General features: G+C 40.0%; 1 protein-coding gene across 2 annotated transcripts in view; it reads right to left on the bottom strand.

The window, feature by feature from the left end:
• The window catches only part of LOC117297889 (glutamate receptor ionotropic, NMDA 3B-like), a 37,402-nt gene extending 19,899 nt beyond the window's left edge, over positions 1–17,503 (bottom strand). Inside the window, exons 1-4 of one of the 2 annotated variants that reach the window (XM_033781064.1) lie at positions 17,192–17,503; positions 15,487–15,837; positions 13,677–14,724; positions 2,390–2,535 (exon numbers count right to left, since the gene is read on the bottom strand). In XM_033781064.1, the coding sequence (XP_033636955.1) occupies positions 2,390–2,535; positions 13,677–14,724; positions 15,487–15,837; positions 17,192–17,445 (1,799 nt within the window). In that variant the 5' untranslated portion in view covers positions 17,446–17,503. The remainder of the gene's footprint in view (positions 1–2,389; positions 2,536–13,676; positions 14,725–15,486; positions 15,838–17,191) is intronic. The other variant, XM_033781065.1, reaches the window with a different exon arrangement.
• Positions 17,504–18,444: the final 941 nt, after the last annotated feature.

Raw genomic sequence — 18,444 nt, 5'->3', positions numbered from 1 at the left:
AGAGTCTACTTGCTGAAGAAAAAAACAGCAAAAAAACCTGTCACAGTATTTTCACGCGATGTGAGAATGTGAGAAATGATTCCTGCTTACGAGTTGTTTCTCAGATTCAAATGTTTAAGGGTGAACAATTATCCAAACCTAATAATAATAATAGTGGCTTCTGATATAGCGCGTATATCCGTCACTCAGTGGTGCTGAAGGCGCTTTAACATACATTCCTGCAAGGTGGGACTTCGTTTGAATTATGAGACCTACTCCCTTACTTGAATTGAATCGATGTGTTCTTCTTTTGTTATACTTCCAAAAACTAAAGTGCTTATCACCAAGTAAGTTTTTATATTCATTATTTGTTTGGATAATTATCAATCTATGACACTACCCTTAAGGCCATGTTCACGCGAGGTAATGTACAAGAAACCAGCTCCAGGCAATCTCCAATAATAACAATTTCTAAATGTTCAGGTTTCTCGTTAGCTTTCTGAAGATAGTGAGTGACAGCTATATATAAGAATGTCTCTTGTGCTGTCGAAGTGTTCCTTCTGCATATGTGACCCGCTCTGTGAAAATGAGTCAGATGTCGTCCAATGCATTATTAAGTTATGGACAGTTTAATGTGGAAAATGAAGAAGATTTTTTTTTTCCTTTTTAAGTTGTGAATACAACAATTTTGTGGTCATACTTATATCTTATTTGTATCCTTTTGCACGAAATGGTAGTTTACAATATTATTTTACTTGTAATTCGTTTTTCACCAACAATGGTGTATGTGGCTTATTTCAAACGGGAGTAACTCAGCAACGCGATACACCCCAAAGCTTAGACACATACCAAATTACTGCTGTTGATGTGTTCTTTCCAGCCATGCGTATAACTTAATCCTTGAAATTGCCTATATCTGACTCATCTTCACAGAGCGCGTCACATATACAGTGCAGTCGGTGGCCGCCAAGTTGCATGGCAATGATTACCCTCTGTGACATAACCTTAATTAATCTTAAACCAAAAATAGAGATGCGTAACGTTATTGTAGAATTTAAAAATCAAATACATTGGATATAATATGCCACACATTTCCTGTCTTTGACTTTCAAGGCGATCTTAGCATTCAATGAATTGAGCCACAGTCAGATTTGACATAACCTGAAGCTTTCAAAATCAAACAGTAAACAATTATTTGTTGTTTGTTTATATTAAAGCTTACAACTTTACTTCTAGAATTGTGTCCAACAAAATTCTCCTTTTCGAACATCTTACTGGCAAGATGACAGTTAATGCGTGTCTTGAACGAGCGGTCATAAGACCACCAAACTCAAGCTCTGGTGTTCCTGATCAGCAGAGTGTTAGGGAACAGAACATTGGAACATCTTGAGTGACTTGTCCTTCGGGTGGGACATTAAGCTGTAGGTCCCGTGTATTTGGTAATACACGTAAAAGAATCCAGAACACTTATAAGGGAAGAGCAGTAGTTAAACTACTCAGATATAGAAAGCACCCTTGTCTACAGGTTTTCCTCGGGCTTCGAGCTTCACAGTAATTAAGTTCACTTTGAGGCATCCTTGGTTTTATTACCAGAGATACACATTAATAATAAATATTAATAACAATAAAAAACACCCGAGGATCACAGTCCTGCCGACTGGCAATTTTGTCATCGCCTCCAGCTACAAGTTATCGCTACATTCGTAGTTCCGTAATAGGAGTTTCATAATAGCTTTAAAGGAACATCAAAGAATTGTTATGAATAAAAAAAACTCGTCTAAGTTCACAGATTTACAAACAAAAAAACTCACACGGTCTAATGATGATGATAGTGGAAAATATTTCTGTCTGAAATGTCAAATTTGAAGAGAAATAAATAAAACAAATTTCTGCAAACTTCTTCAGTTTTGTCACTTTATGTACATGGTGTATTACTTAAAACACTATATACTGCCAGGAACTGTTTTGTTTAGCAAAAAACAATCCTATAACGTTCCTTTAAAGGCAGTGGACACTATTGGTAGTTACTAAAGATAATTATTAGCATAAAACCTCACTTGGTAACGAATAATAGGGAGAGGTTGATAGTATAAAACATTGTGAGAAACGGCTCCCTCTGAAGTAACTTAGTTTTCCACGAATTTGATTTTGAGACCTCAGATTTAGAATTTAGCCGTTTCTCACAATGTTTTATACTATCAACCTCTCCCTATTACTCGTTACAAAGAAAGCTTTTATGCTAATAATTACTTTGAGTAACTACCAATACTGCCTTTAAGTGTTGTTGTTGTTGTAACCGTTCCCGGGGTTTTGGGCTTGTTTCGGTTTTGTTTTGTTTTTAAATTCAAATTAACAATCCAATACAGTGCAATTAATTACAGGATCAAATTCAAAGTTTTGAAGTACTTACTTTAAGCTGGTTATGGCTTCCTCTGTAGTTAGTTGTACGTAGTTCTCCATAAATCGATGTAAGCCTGGGTTCAGGCTCATAAGGTAATTCTGTATACTGCTACCCGTAACAGTCCCAACAGTTGTCTCCTCGGTTGGGTTTTTTAACTGGAAAAAAATGAACACCCAAAAAACTGTGTTTGCTGAGGTTTTTCCATTTACTACGAAAACAAAAAATAAGTGCTGTTGAAAATATAAATATATGTTCATTGAAAATAATAACAGATACCAATATAACACGGAGCGGGCTATTGTCTCTGTTGCCCTGCATAATGGTCTTGGTGCCTCTTCAAAATGTTCACATAGACCGAAGTGCCCTCCACCATGCCCTCTAAAAGAGAGCACATGTAGGCCTTTAATAATATTATGTTTCATTGGAGGCGCATGTTGGGTTAAAGTTACATGAAGATAATTATTGCATTCAAATAGTTTGTGTTTATACAATTTTTGTTTGCAGAATCTTATGTTTTTGCTTTAGATCAACTGACCACCTTAAGATTGAGATTACATCGGTACAGTTTGTTATCATTTTCTAGATCATCTTAAAATCAATCATTGTTTATTTTAATCAGCAGACTGTAAATCCAATTTACGTAGATGAGGGGAATATTATTATTCAAAATCTGAGGAAAAAATCGAATTGATTGCGGGGAAGTGCCCAAAACCAGGGTTGCCCGAGAGAAAACCGAATCCCCCCACGTCCCAGCAAGCTGCAACGAGTGTTTATAAACTATAACCCAAATCACTGCATTTAATCTAGCGATTTGTTCTATGCAGTGGAGCATTGGCGATCATGCCTGTGCATACACCGTGCGTCCTCGGCGGATATCTACTAAATTCTTCACACATTCGCCCTCTGGACATTTCCCGCCAAATTATGTGACTCCGCATCTGAGCAGACGACATCTCCGACCAGTTAGTACAATTTGGGTTGTGCTGTATTTTGTGTGTTCTGGTTAGTGTTCGAGGTTTTTTTTTTATTTGCGCGGGAAGTCATCGGAGTTCACGGGGCTAACTGAATGTTGACTTAGCTCACATGATCACCGGCGCTAAACTCCGCAGTCTGCTTAAAGGCAGTAGATGTGTTTCGAGTATTGTCAAAGACCATTATTCTCACTTGGTGTATCCCCAACATCTGCATATAACAACAAACTTGTGAACATATTGGCTTAATTTGTCATCGAAGTTGCAAGAGAATATTGACAGAAAGAAACACCATTGTTGCGAACTTTATGTGCTTTCATCAGATGCTTGATATCAGGCCTGAAGTCTTTTAATTTGAGTGAGAATTGGTCTTTAACAGTGAGAAATTACCTTCTCAAAAACTACGTTACTTCAGAGGGAGCTGTTTCTCACAGTGTTTTATACTATCAACAGCTCTCTATACGCCTCTCTTAATCTTTATGCATGACGTCATAATTCTTACCCAAAATGAGGCTATGGGCGCAACTCCCCCATCACTTGCAGTGGCTGCGCCCATCGCCTCGTTTTGGGTGATGAGCATTGTGACGTACCTCATGCATAAATGTTAAGAGAGGCGTATTGATCGTTACCATGCAAGTATTTATGCTAACAATAATTTTGAGTAATTACCAATAGTGTCCAGTGCCTTTAACCAAATTGTACATAATGAAGCGTTGAGGGTAAACGTTGGTGACGCCGTGTATGGAGACGTAAATGTCGCTCGTAGCTCTCGGACATACAATGACCAACTCAAATGGCTGCCGTATTCATTAGTAATTTTGGAGTATGGTGGACACAAAACTATATGACACTATGTAAAATGTTTTGGTTAAATTTCTCTGTCAATACCCAAACCAAACAGTACACTAATAAAGTGTCCACAATAATGCTTTTCAATGTGGAATTAATTATCTTCTAAATAAATTGTAAAAAGGAAAACCTTAAAAGAAACCAGGACAACTGTTGAGGATGTCAATTCTATACTACAGAACAAATTGCGAACCGTGGAACGTTTGAGTGTTCATACAAATTTAAACGGTAAGCCCTAACCCCGGAAGAGTCAACTTGTCAGGGTCCATCGTTGGGGGAAATGGGCCTTATGCTTCTGAGCACATTAATGCCATTTTCGAGGACTAGTGTACATGAAATGCCCCAGGTAGAAAGTCTACAACCTCACGGGCACAATATCGGAGCATTTCTCAACAATCTCAAAAAGCCAACGACCTTCAAATCTTCGATTTACAGAAAAACAACTGTGAGGGATTCACTTTATTCATGAGACTTGGCGTCTATCTCATTATTATAGTGTAGTGCACCCACAGGGACCAAACTTTATTGAGTTTCTGAACGCGCACACGGTAAGTTGGTTTCTCTTAAATAAATTTGACGGGAGGTTCTATTGCAACAGCGCCCTCAAGTATTGGTGCTGATTTCAGGGATACAATTTCACACACCCAAACGGTTACAACAGTTGATCCATTCACGAGTCGGCCATTTTGTGTGGATTTGTCCAATAGACCTTTCTATAAGTCGTAACAACCCGATTTTTGGCCAACCGAGGTTTAAAAAAAACTATGGAAAGTCATCGTTGCAAAACAGTTTGCATAAATGTTACATACATATTAAAAAAAAGTGATGCGTTTGTTGGAAACAAAGCAACAGATCATAGGATGTTTTTTTTTTTAAATAGAAGTTTGCATTAGTGTTACATTCTGTACTTATCGTGTTCTAGCTGTTTTTGTATAGTTATTGATACTGTTAAACTACAAGACCATTAATATGGCATTTTTGATTATTCAATTTACTTGAACAAACGTTTCCAAAACACTAAGTGACGCTAACACAAACCTGTAACCGATTACTAGTAAACACTCAATCCAAACAACAACAAACATGTGGGAAAGTGTATAAATAGAAACTACCGATATACTCTAACGATTCTTTTGAGTTCATTTTCGGATTCAGATATTTTAAAATTGCCTACTCATACCTTCACACACACACACACCCGCAAGTATCGCCTACAGCTGCAATAAAAATTCATGCACATCTCAGTGACGCTTGTTGCCAATATTCTTCGCTGCCTGCAGGAGTTTGGATACTACATACGTACTCGACTTCCATGGCCTTGGTGGATGTAAGGAATAGACTCCTCTTGGCTTATATCTTATCTTGCTGGAGCTAAAGGTGAACGAATTCTACATGGGAACAGTTTCTAAATTGTTTAAAGAACGTTTATGTATACAGTGATAAACAGGGAATACAATACAAACGAAAGAGACACGTAGTTGAAATTATTCAAGAAGAATCCCTAGTTTATATGTATATTTGGTTTGCGGTAACACCATGTGTGAATCTACTTGCAAGGTAGAGTTGTTCTTAGGGAACTGTCTGTCTTTATTCTACTACCGCGGAGTAGATAATCGGAGGTTCGGGAGACTTCTCAGTTCTGAAAAGAACTGTCCTGCTTTTTAACTATTAACAGGGCGGATGGTATAGAAAATAGACTGGACTACTACTTTAGCTTATAGGATCGTAATTAACTGTACTGCCGCGGAGTCAGTTCTGAATTGGTCTCAACGTTTCGACTAGCTTGCTCTAGTCATCGTCAGGAGACTGAATAGCGAAAAAAACACAGATGATGGATTATAATTTCCTCTCATGATTAAACCCTTGATGCACCAACGCAATTTTATAGACTTTGATATAGATCACATAATTATATCAATTCAAGTACATGTATTTGTTATACTAAAGGATCAAAATGTGGATTTTGTTTGAAACAATGCGAAATTCTTCTTCACTGCAGAGAGAAGTGAAAGGACACAATGTGCAAAGTTGCTTCAGACTCCAGTTGATGGAAGAACACAAACTCATAGAGTCAGTGGTGTTAAGTTTTACGTCCATTCAGTACACAGAACGGGCCAATGTGTACTAATAAATGTGTTTGGTGTTTGATATGTGTCAGGAACTCATTAGGGAGTACTGAGCCAAACAGTGGTTTAATGTTTTATTTATTCAACTTTTGTATGGGCTGTGGGTTTGGGGAATTCACGTATCTGGCATTTATATAATTATTGGTAAATGTAATTCGTGTAATCTGATAAGTTCATCAGCATAATCAACTAGCTTTTGGAGACCAGTGACGGTCACACTTGAACCATGCAGGAATAACTAAAGATCACCACCAGTTTAGCAGTAAACATTACTGGGGGATTAGTATAGATAACAACAAAACTACATTCCAGAGAACCAGAAATTACTTTATTGACCATGCCGATATGTGGCAGATGGTGTCCCCCGACTATTAGCATACTTGAACACACTATTTTCCTCTAATACGCCCATTCCCCTTGTTACATCCCTGTGAAGACATCTTTTGTGCTTTCAATTGTCCCTGTACCTCAGATTTTCCCATAGACTTTGTACACAAAATTCTTTGTGGAGCACCCAGGCCTTTAGAATGTCCCTATGGAGTCATTTCACTTTCCCTTTGTTGTGTTTTAATGAGAGCGGACATACTTCTTTAAAGGCACTGGACACCTTTGGTTAATGTGAAAAGACCAGTAATCTCACTTGGTGTATCCCAACATATGCATAAAAAAAATAAACCTGTGAAAATTTAAACTCAGTTGGTCGTCGATGATGCGAGGGAATTTTAAATGGAAGAGAAAAAAACACCCTTGCCGCACAAGTCGTGTGCTTTCAGATGCTTAAATTCGAGACCTCAGCTGAGGTCTCGAATTCAATTCAAATATTTTAGTGAGAAATTACTTCTATCTCAAAAACTATCTTCAGAGTGAGCCGTCTCTCCCAATGTTTTATACTATCAACAGCTCTCAATTGCTTGTTACCAAGTAAGTTTTTATGGTAACAATTATTGTGAGTAATTACACGGTGTTCAGTTCCTTTAAAATCGTCTGAAGAATTCCTGAAATTCCCAATACACAATGAAAACACAATGGGGAGGGGGGAGGGGGCGTACACCATGTCACATATCGAGCATCAAATGTTGCTTTATGCAAAAGAGGTCTGACTGATGTGTAACCCAATTTGGTTTAACACAACAGGGAAAAGAGATGGGTGCAACGCACCACCATTATATATTAGATTGCTGTCAAAAAGATTACGACTGACGAGAGGAGGGCTCTGTGCCCAGCAGTGGATGGACACGGTCTGACGATGAAAGTAAGCAGTTATTATTGGCATTTATTACGTTATTAGAGGAGAATGGACGAGAAAGTGTAGATTCGTGGACGAGAAAGTGTAAGAACCGAAGGAGGGTGCACTATAGTCACTTCAAAGTCTATTCTCTGTTTTAAACTATTTCCTCCATTCTTTGTACTTTTTATAACTATTCTGCATAATGTATAACCATGTGACATTAAAATGCTTGCATTATTATCAAGTAGAATGTTTTGTTTAAAGATTTGTGTTTACTGAAGTAAATTGTTAAAATGAAAACGTGTGTGGAAATTGAACTAGTTGTACTTTCAGCTGAGTTTTTCATATCATGTTTTTTTTTGAAAGACAGTCATAGCTTTTATCCAACCATGTACATTTAAGCATAAGTGTTCATTCGTTCAAAAACTCACCAATAGAGTGACGTCACAGGAATTGGTCACTTTCTGGTAATGAAACCAAGGATGCCTCATAGGTGAACTTAATAACAACGGTATCTCGAGAGCCCAAGGAAACCTATAAACAATGGTGCTTGCTATGTAAGCCAGAAACAATGGTGTTAACCCTATGGTATGATTTGTAAATTCTTCAACGTGCATTACAAATTCTAGTACACGGGACATACGGCTTAATGTCCCATCTTAAGGACAAAGCAAAACAGGTATCTTGGTCAATGACACGTGGGGAAGCCTGAAGAAATCTATAATCAATGGTGCTTGATATGTGTACCAGAAACACAAGTGTTGTGGGTTCTTTTACGTGAAGTGCCAGACCTAGTACACGGGACCTACGGCTTAATGTCCCATTCGAAGGTTATAGCAAAGTATCTTGCTCAATTACACAAGTGAGGAACTCGAGAACCCACGCTCAGCAAGACGAGGTAGTAAACAAAAGAAGGAACTTTACACTGTCTTTTGCATTATCAAGTAGTTTAATAAGTTATACCATCTATGTATGTGATGGGCTGTTCTTTAAAGGCAGTGGACACTATTGGTAATAACTCAAAATATTTCTTAGCATAAAACCTTACGTTGTGAAGAGTAATGGGGAGAGGTTGATAGTATAAAACATTGTAAGAGACGGCTCCCTCTGAACGGACGTAGTTTTCGAGAAAGAAACAATTTTCCACGAATTTGATTTAGAGACCTCAGATTTAGAATTTGGTGTCTCGAAATCAAGCATCTGAAAGCACACAACTTCGTGTGACAAGGGTATTTTTTCTTTCACTATTATCTCACAACTTCGACGACCAATTTAGCTCAAATTTTCACAGGTTTGTTATCTTATGCATATGTTGAGATTGACCAAGTGAGAACACTGGTCTTTGAATATTACCAATAATGTCCATTGTCTTTAAAAATGGCCTTCGCTGCCTGGGCGAGCCCAAGCACCATATCTTTAAACTGTTCACCAATAAACAGCTCATCCGTTACACATTGTGAATATGTCGGCAGTCATCTTCGATTTTGTCTCGACAGGTGCCAACAGTGTGTCGCGAAGTCGATACCATTGTAGGTACTCATAACAAAGAGTGGGGAAGAAAAAAATATCCCTCCTCTGTTTGTCTGCTGAGAGCGTAATGAAAAGTTAAGACATCGACCACTTGTCTCGATGAGATTTTTCAAGAGGGTATAAAAACGTTGAGACGATGCTCACAATGTAGCAATCTTGAAAAGTCAAGCAATGCTAGTAGCGTGTATGTAACATTTCCAATACAACCAAGTGAAAAACTATCATGAACGCTCTTCCGACTGGATAATTAAGAGTGGTTTTCCTTCATTGAAACTTCATCTCAGAACCAAGTATTTTGTTTGCTCTCCTTGAGTCAGGGAGTCAGGTATTTATACTCGAAGGAGATTAATTGCACATGAAATCACCTCAATTCTCATCAGTTTTCTAGCAAAGTGATGTTCCTTCGACAGGCCCCTCCGGATATGATCACGACGAAATTACCCCCTCGGTGACAGGAGTGAAATATCACCGTGGTTTGTTGTGTATTTTGGGAATATTCCTTTTAGTTACCGTACAAAAACAGTGACGAGCTGTTGGTGAAATCGCTAACAATCTGACCGGTGCAACGACTCGATGATTTTTTTTTCATTCACTGAGATTCTCCTGTCATTGCAGCAGTAGTGTTTGTTCCCCCTATGGCTTCGGCAGGTTTCCTAACATCACAATATACATTGGTTTTTAAAGGTTTCCTCTTATTATTAATGCATACCATCATGTCATGTACATTTAGATTGACTGAATACATTCTGTCATATATTATGTTATGTTGATACGAAAAAATACATTTTGAAAGGTATCTGCAAGTCCTCGTGAGACACTGGACACTATTGGTAATTCATTGTAAAAGAGTAGTCTTCACAGTTGGTTTATCTCAAGATATTATGCATAAAATAACAAACCTGTGAAAATTTGAGCTCAATCTGTCGTCAAAGTTGCGCGGTAGTAATGAAAGACAAAAACACCCTTGTCGCGTCATGGTCACACGAAGTTGTGTGCTTTCAGATGCTTTATTTCGAGACCTCTAATTCTAAAATCTGAGGTCTCGAAAACAAATTCGTGGAATTTTACCTGTTTCTCGAAAACTACGTCACTTCAGATGGAGCTGTTTCTCACAATGTTTTATACTATTAACCTTCCCCTATACTCGTTACCAAGTAAGGTTTTATGCTATTAACTATTTAGAGTAATTACCAATAGTATCCACTGCCTTTAAAGTGTGGGAGGACACTTGAGTCCTACTTGCTCAGAGCAGACCTGCTTGAGCAGAAACACTTTGCTAGTCGAAACATCTAAAGAAAACTGGTCTGGACTGGCAACCTGTTCATATTTGCATAATACCGTGTAATATGCAATGGTTTTGACTGGCTCCTTGTTTAAGTTTGCATGACATACACTTTTGACTGGTTTCTTGTTAGTGATTGCGTGATGTCAAGTGGTTTTAACCGGTATCCCGTTAATGCGGGCTATTTAACTACGTTGATTTTAACTGGCTCCTTGTTGTATTCGAATATCACCATGGTACATACGCTGGTTTAACTTGGTTCACTGTTAAATTTTGCCAAACACATTCAATGTACATTGTTTTGGCTTATTCCCTTTTGGCTGGCATGCCTACCCTGTTAATATTTGCACTGTTCAGTTTAATTACTAGCATAACAACATGTAATGTACTTTGGTTTTGACTGGTTCACTGTATTTGCATAACACCGCCTAATGTACATTGGATTTTATTTTTTTTAGGTTTCTGTTTTGCGCAAAACCCAGTGGACAGCGGGAGAGAAAAGGAGATCGACGTGAACAAAACTCGCTCCCGGCACAAAAATAGAGCTCAAATTGCCTGGTCCCGGATCTCATCAGGCACGATCTAGAGGCATTCAGGTTCAGTATTAACGCCGGGGGTCGCCCCTCATGCTTGAACAAAAGGTTGAGAGAGCTCAAGGACCACCCCAGTTAATCTAACCTCCTGACTCTAGACCGAATTCGTGCTGTAGTTCACTCCGATTTCACGAGTTCTAGCTGGTGATTGAATTCAATTCTTTCTTCCCCTCCTCCCCACACGTCCCATCCCGGGGTTGATCTTTGCCGGTATGGCACGCACTGTGATGCGACAATCCACAAAAGCAACGGTCCTACCGCCTGCGTCACACGATACTCCAAGTCGTTGAGAACGAGCCGAAATTAGAGTTATGCCATTCAATGCTCAGTCGATATTCGGTGTACGATGGCGCGGAAAGGGCCCGACCGTATGGGATTACCCCCCCCCCCCCGACCACACATTCACCATCCCAAACCAACCCACAATAATTTTCCCTCCTCCCACCGTTTCCCTCCCCCAATATCAACGGCGTACTACTCCTTTGCTGCGGTTCAGTTAGATCCAGAGATCGAATAAAGCTTAGGACTGCCGGCGGAGCCGTGAAATCGATCCCTGATGCCAGGCCGTTCAACTCATCTACCCTTTTCCTATTTTGTCTTCTCCCCACACCGTTAAGACAGAAAAAAGACAAGCACATCGGCTGTGTGTGCTCTTCGAGGTGCACGAACTAATAATTGCATCTCAACTCGAATGTAAAGAGACGTGGAGAGGTTTTGGCATATTTACAGCGCTACAAAGGCGTATACAGTATAGCCATGGCTAAATACACACTGTTTTAGAGTGGCGTATTGTGGAAACCTCTACTACACGTCATCCAAAAAACAAAACTCGCGTCATCGGCACAGATTTAATTAGAGGAGTCTGGGTCTCTTCGATGTAAAAAGGTTTTTGTACTTAAGAGAAGAACAAAATCAATTAGCCTGGAAAAAGGGCGACGTAGCGATCTACCATTATGCGATCTGCTATTACAGGATACCTAATATAGAGCAGAGGTTCCCGCCTGAATGTTTACATACTTTAGCACACATTATTTCCCTCTGCGACAGATTGGTACAACTCCCTCCAATAACTATCTAATCTGAGATTCCAAACACGCAATGGAGACATGCACAATAGGGGGACACACCACGCCCAATATCTGGCATCGAAGTGTCTAGCATCGAATGGTCTAGCATCATTGTATTGTCAAGCAGCCTGCTGAAGATACGATTAATTTTTTAACTATGTGATTTTAAGACCTTTTGTGGGCAATCTTCATTTTAATTGCTATATTTTATCGTTACCTGGTTGTACATATAGAGAGTTTGTAACATGTTTGTATAATATTTAAAAACCATGTTGGTTTTGTTTTGCTTGTGTGCATGTCTAAAGATTTCAAGTAAACAAATTAACAAGTAAATAAACAAATAACTAAATGGCATAAACATAAGCCGCAACTCGAAGTCAATTTTGTAAAAAGGGTCTTAGTGGCGTGAACTTTCTTTGAGCGGACTATATGCGAGTCTAATCATACCGTAGAAATCTAACAGATAGCCCCAAGGACGCAGGATATACATCAAATCTACGTGACGTTGGTGCCCACTAGTTCAGATCAGACTGCTCGCTTTTTTTCTCTCCCCTTCCATCTTTTGTATCATTATGAAAACTCCTTTCTCCTATCATTGGAGGGCGAAAAAAATCATTCAATTCTGTTGCTGTGTTGTTAATTTGATAGTCTAAATGGAATTTGTAAGAGCGAATGGATTAGGGTAATTCATTTCCATCAAATCTCTGTATTTTCTTTGATATTCCCAGCTAGGAAGTAATCTCGCTCTAGACAGTGAAATCCCAGCCAGCAGGAAATTTCCCGGCGTCCAATCAGGTTAAATTAAGCCACCACGAGCCGCAGGGTTGACTCTGGAGGTGTGAATTAAATCGTGAAGCCTAGGTGATGTTTTTGTGCAAAGTCGCCGATGATTGGTGGGTTCTGTAACCTCTGACCTATACAAAGGGTAACGCTCAACAAAAATCTCGGCATTAAACAAAATGTATACCTTTCTTTATGAATTACAATCTTACGAGAGTTTGTATAGAACGATAATGAAACTTAAAAAAAGTTGCAGACAATACAAATAAAAGTAAACAAAGAGTAGACAAAAGTAGATAAGGGTACTTTTTAAGGAACGGAGCGGTCATTTGTCAAATGAACATGGCATGTTCGAAATAGTAATGTAGCCACACGATACAACTAATGGTTACAAACAATCTTTAAAGGTGATTTTTTACCCAAGTAGGCCTTCTGCATATCGTCGGAACTAACTTTCCTCGTGCAAGTTTACTTGTGGGTAAACTTGTTTATGTGTTTTGTGTTGTCATTTAGCCTTCGAGAAAGACTCAAAAGGGTCAAAACGCCTGGCAATTAAGATTTATTTGCGTGTAAGACATACCTTTTGGGGGTCTGTAAGCAGCTTACAACAGTTATAAGTAGGATTGCAACTCTACATGCGTAGTGGAGGTTTTACTAGAGAGGTAGCATCATGTGGATATCTCTTGTTGAGTAGTGTTCTGGCAAGAACAGTTATTTTCTGCCATATTGTTCATAATTCTTTATTTAAACTTTCTCTTTGAAGAATATATTCCGTACTGTGTATAAACCTTATGAGGGAATGAATCTTGTTACTAATGATTTGTTTTTATTACCACGTACAATGTAAAAAAAAAAAATGCAAATATTTACCTTTGGATCATTCAGGTCCTCTATACTCAGGTAGGACATCTGACCAGCCAGGAACGCGGCTAAGTTTGCCGTGTAGCTAGAGAAGAAAATCAGCGAGAATCCTCCCCATACGTTGAGCAACATTCGGCTGGTCATACACTTCGGTGGTTTGGTCTTGATGGTGTTTGAGAACAAGATGGCAAAGGTGATTGTCAGAGCAGAGGGAAAGCTGAACGTACTGTTCCTGTTTCTTCCCCCTGGGTGGAGACCGTAAGGGCTGCTCCACTCGGAGATGGTGAGGCACACAGCCATGACGAGAGCTGAGGCGAATATCAGGGTCCAGACGTTGGGGTGAAGAGGCGCGAGGAAGGCCCCCAGGGTCTGCTCTCGCTGCTTCTTGGCAACCAAGGTAGAGAACCCCGAGTGGAAGAACGGAGCGGTGAAGTCGATGACTGCACTCCGCTCTCTGGTGATGCTGAAGGATGAGATTGCAGCGTCTGCCTTACCGGTGATCAGGTCTCCCACCATGCCGTTCCAGGTCCCATTCTCGATGGCTCCGTGGTTGGTATCAGCCACGAGGTAGAGATCATACTTGAAGTTGAGGTCTTGGCTCATACGCTCAATGAGGTCCACGCAGAGCCCCGTGCAGCACTTCAGATCGTGAGAGTAGTTCCCTCCGTCCGGTCTCCTCCTGAATTCCTCGAAGGCCTTCTCCATGTCCCTCCTGGTGCTGTTGGACCCTCTGACTTTGAGACACTGGACCCCCGTGGTGCACTCCCCTTCCATACCGGTCGTATTGCTGAAGAATATGAACGGCTTCTCGGTGTTGGTTGCGATGATCAGCTTGTGGGTGTCGACACCAACCGGCATGACCATGGTGTTACCGGGCCAGACGACAGTCTCGAGCTTGAGGGACCCTCTGCGCCAGGAGCCTACCTCCTTCCAGTCGTGCCCTGTGGGTGATTCCTCGATAAGGTTCATGATGTGGTAAGACGAATCCACCAAATCGCCGTTCTGGTCGAACTTAATATTGCCAGTGTTGCCTTTGAAGGACGTGTTAGTCATTGTACTGTAAGGAGAAAAAAAATCAACCCAACAAATATATGAGAAGAAGATTTTCCACCTCTCTATACCAACTCAAACCATTACGAAATGACGAAGCCAAATTCAGGGAGATAAACTGAAAGATGTCACAATAAATCAGTTGCCGTGTCGTTGAAGAGGGACGCAGAAGAATATAATAAAAGCAGCTGTGATTTTGACTTTGATATTTTTAAACCCATATTTATTAAGGAGAATCAGTTCTGGCATTCTCCTCAAGAAAAGATAGAACAAAATTAATAGTCCCCCATATAGGAGGAAAACAAGCATGGATTAGGCATCAAAACTGTGTTCTTCTTCTTAGTTGCTCTTGTGACCAAACCCTTGTTGGCAAAGTGGCCTTGTGTGTTATATTCAAGGGCCTTTCCTACTGGCAAGATACTACACTGGTCGTATTGGGACTTTGCCATGTATCACAAAAGCAAGAGCAATAGCATCTGGACAAGTTTTGAGAAGTTCCCTTTTCTTCATATCAAACGTTGACGTGACAATTATAGCAGACAGTGCAATCTCCAGAAGTTGGTGTTTTCTCCAATTGAACTGTTATTAAACACATAGGAAGTCCAGGCTCTTTTGTATACATGGGACGTCACATGGTCTTTGTGAATACCTGTGACGTCACATGGTCTGTCTGTATACCTGTGATGTCACCTGGTCTATGTGTATACATGTGACGTCACGTGGTTTATGTGCATACATGTGACGTCACATGGTCTATATAGGCACTTACCTGTAGAAGTTGTTGGCGTACTCCAACTGGGAGCTTCCCGGCCCCAACCAGCAGGAGATGTTCCGTACTCCCCCTTCCCACTTGAGCTTACCGGCTGAGCGGGCGACCAGCGTGAAGGCGTCGTGGAGGTGGTCCTTGAGCGGGGCCGCGTCCATGTGTTTGACAATCAGAAGGCCCGTCGGATAGTCCTTCAAGATGCTCTTATCATACGTCAGAAGGGACTCTGTGCCGATGAGGGCGTGGCCCTTCCCGAGGAGCTTCAGCTCCCTAGCCGCCCGGAAGACGGCCTGGGCTTGCCTGGGTGAGCAGTGGAGCACCATCACTACGTACCTGACGGGAATAACATCGTTTCTTTTAGGGGGCAGAGGGCGTTTTGAGTGAAGTACGCCCTCTAGGTGTACAATACATCGGTTGAAATTTGTTGATAAAAAACAACTTTGCTACGTTATAATCCACGTCAAATGTGGCAACTATTTTGTGTACTTTTAATAAGTGTTGTATTAAAAGTAGTCATGCATGTTGCTTATTTTGAAAAGCCACAGACACACACAAAATCCTTCCCGTACTTCTTGTTTTTGTTTTCTCCAAGCTAGGAAGTTTTTTATGAGACCTCAACATTTTTCCTTTAAATCGGTAGAGCGAACCCAGTGTGAGTTGAAACACGGTATCGCCGTATAGACCTTAATATTATATAACCTAGGAGTAAACGTGGTCCTACCTGTAGCCCAGACACCGTTTCTAAATGTGCGTCACTCAGATTCCAATTCATAAAACTGGTTAAGCACAAAGGGTGGCTGAAGTTTGAAACGCATCGTTTGCTGCTTTAAAAACACTGGACACCTTTGGTAATTGTCAAAGGCCAGTTTTCGCAATTGGTGTATCTCATATGCATAAAATAACAAACCCGTGCAAATTTGAACTCAATTGGTCCTCGAAGTTGCAAAATAATAATGAATAATAAAACATCATGGTCGCACAAGTTGTGTGCTTTCAGAAGCTTGATTCCAAGACCTCAGCTGAGGTCTCGAATTCAACTCAAATATTTCATTGAGAATTACTTTTTCTCGAAAACTATATATCATAAAGTGCCGTTTCTGACAATTGTTATACTTTCAACAGCTATCCATTGATTGGTTTACAAGTAAGTTTTTATTCCAACAATTATTTTGAGTAAATATCATGGTTTTGTGGGGTGTTTTTTTTTGCACACTGCGGGACAAAGATTTTCATGTATTTTGTTTAACCAAAATGTGACCAAAAACAAACGAACGAAGATCATTATGAAGGTGATATGGTAAGGTTTGCTGTTACACCATGTTGTGATCATCTCTAACTGCATGAGTGGGGGTGGTTGAAAAGTGGGGGTGGCTGAAAAGAACTGTAGATTTCAACTCGAAGTTTCGATCAGTATGCTCTGATCGTTTCCATGTTTTCTTGTTCCATGATGAAATGGCGGTATTTAAAACATCTGTGTATGTAGCATCGTCTTCAGAAGAAAAAAAAGCCTTCTGATCGAAACGTCGAGTTGAAACCTACGGTTCTTTTCAGAACCACCCCACCTCAATTAGAGATTCAAAAGGCTACACGGCTTTACCGATAACCATACTATATCGTATTTCCACCATACAAAGTTTCGAATCCTACTTAAATATAAAGATGATTATTGTCGCCCTTGGGCGTATACTGCTCCAAGAGTCCTACTTACGAATCATCATTAGCAATGTTCCTCAAGAACCTAGTTCCGGCGTCTGCCGGGAAGCGGACGTCGTGCCTGATGTTCCAACCGGGGGTCTGTATCTGGTCGCGTAAGCTCTGGACGAACGCGTTGGAGCCTTCTCCTTCGCTTGAGACGATGGAGAAGTTGAACCAGGCATTGCGCTGGAGAAGGCTCTTGATGACCTGGGCCTGGTTGGTCACCGAGACGTCAAGACGAAGGAAGAGTGGATGAACCTCCTGCATAAAAAGAAAAACAAGATTGTTGGTGAATATTTAGGATATTATAAAGAATATTAAGAAATATTTAGCAACCCAGACTGTCTCCTTGTTACCTGTTTGTATTATCCACTTGTTTGTAGTTTGTCAGCTGACAGCCTCATACTCTCTGTATTTCGGTTTAAATATTTTCCCTCCATCCTCTCTTTGCTCAATATTTTGTATGCGTTATATCTTGAGAATAATATTATGAAATCAATTTTGACTTGAATTGAACTGAGACTGAGAACTATTTGTGTTTCTCTTCGTGTCCCCCCTCATTTTGACAGACTCTTCAAACCACCGAATTAAGAAAGACAAGAGAAGGAAGATGGAGGCCCCCAATACACCATAGGCCCCTCATTATTTACTCATGGGGGTTCTACCATCCCTTCCAGCTTAGAGTTTAAACCCAAAAAAAATTAAGAGAGGCTTTTAATGAAATTGCTGAAGTATAAACCGTTCGCCAGCTCAGCCTTAAATGTAGTCCGCAATTGATGTCTAACGCAAGGCCGCACCGACAACTATGCAACTGCATAAATAAATAATTATCTAACTGCAGATGGCGTGAATCGGTTTGTTTTTGTTTTGTTTTTGGTGGGGTTTTTTTTTCTTCTTGAAACTCCGTTTTAGCTGAAACTGCATAATAATTATTCCGCATTGCGAGAGTCGGCGATTAAACTGCTCTGGTCGGATCCATCGGAAATACTTTTTGGAATTCGATGACTTCTTCATTCCTAGTCTGAATAATAAATGGCATGTTAGAAATAGTTGGCTACACAAACTGAACTGGGTAAAATTAACATGTATAGACTCATCTGCACCTATGGAGGCAAAGTTCCCATGAGCAATGTTTTAAGCTGTGTGTATGTTTAGCAATAATGCTCTAATAGTTGTGTGCGATGTCATACATATTCTTTTAATTTCAAAATCAAGAATCACAAACGTTGGCAAATCAGTTTTGTAAGAAATTATTAACACTATTAT

This window comes from Asterias rubens, chromosome 12 (genome assembly GCF_902459465.1).
Source record: "Asterias rubens chromosome 12, eAstRub1.3, whole genome shotgun sequence".
NCBI lineage: Eukaryota > Metazoa > Echinodermata > Asteroidea > Forcipulatida > Asteriidae > Asterias > Asterias rubens.
The sequence above is the reverse complement of the archived record's forward strand: the minus strand, read 5'-3'. Positions and strand labels throughout refer to the sequence as shown.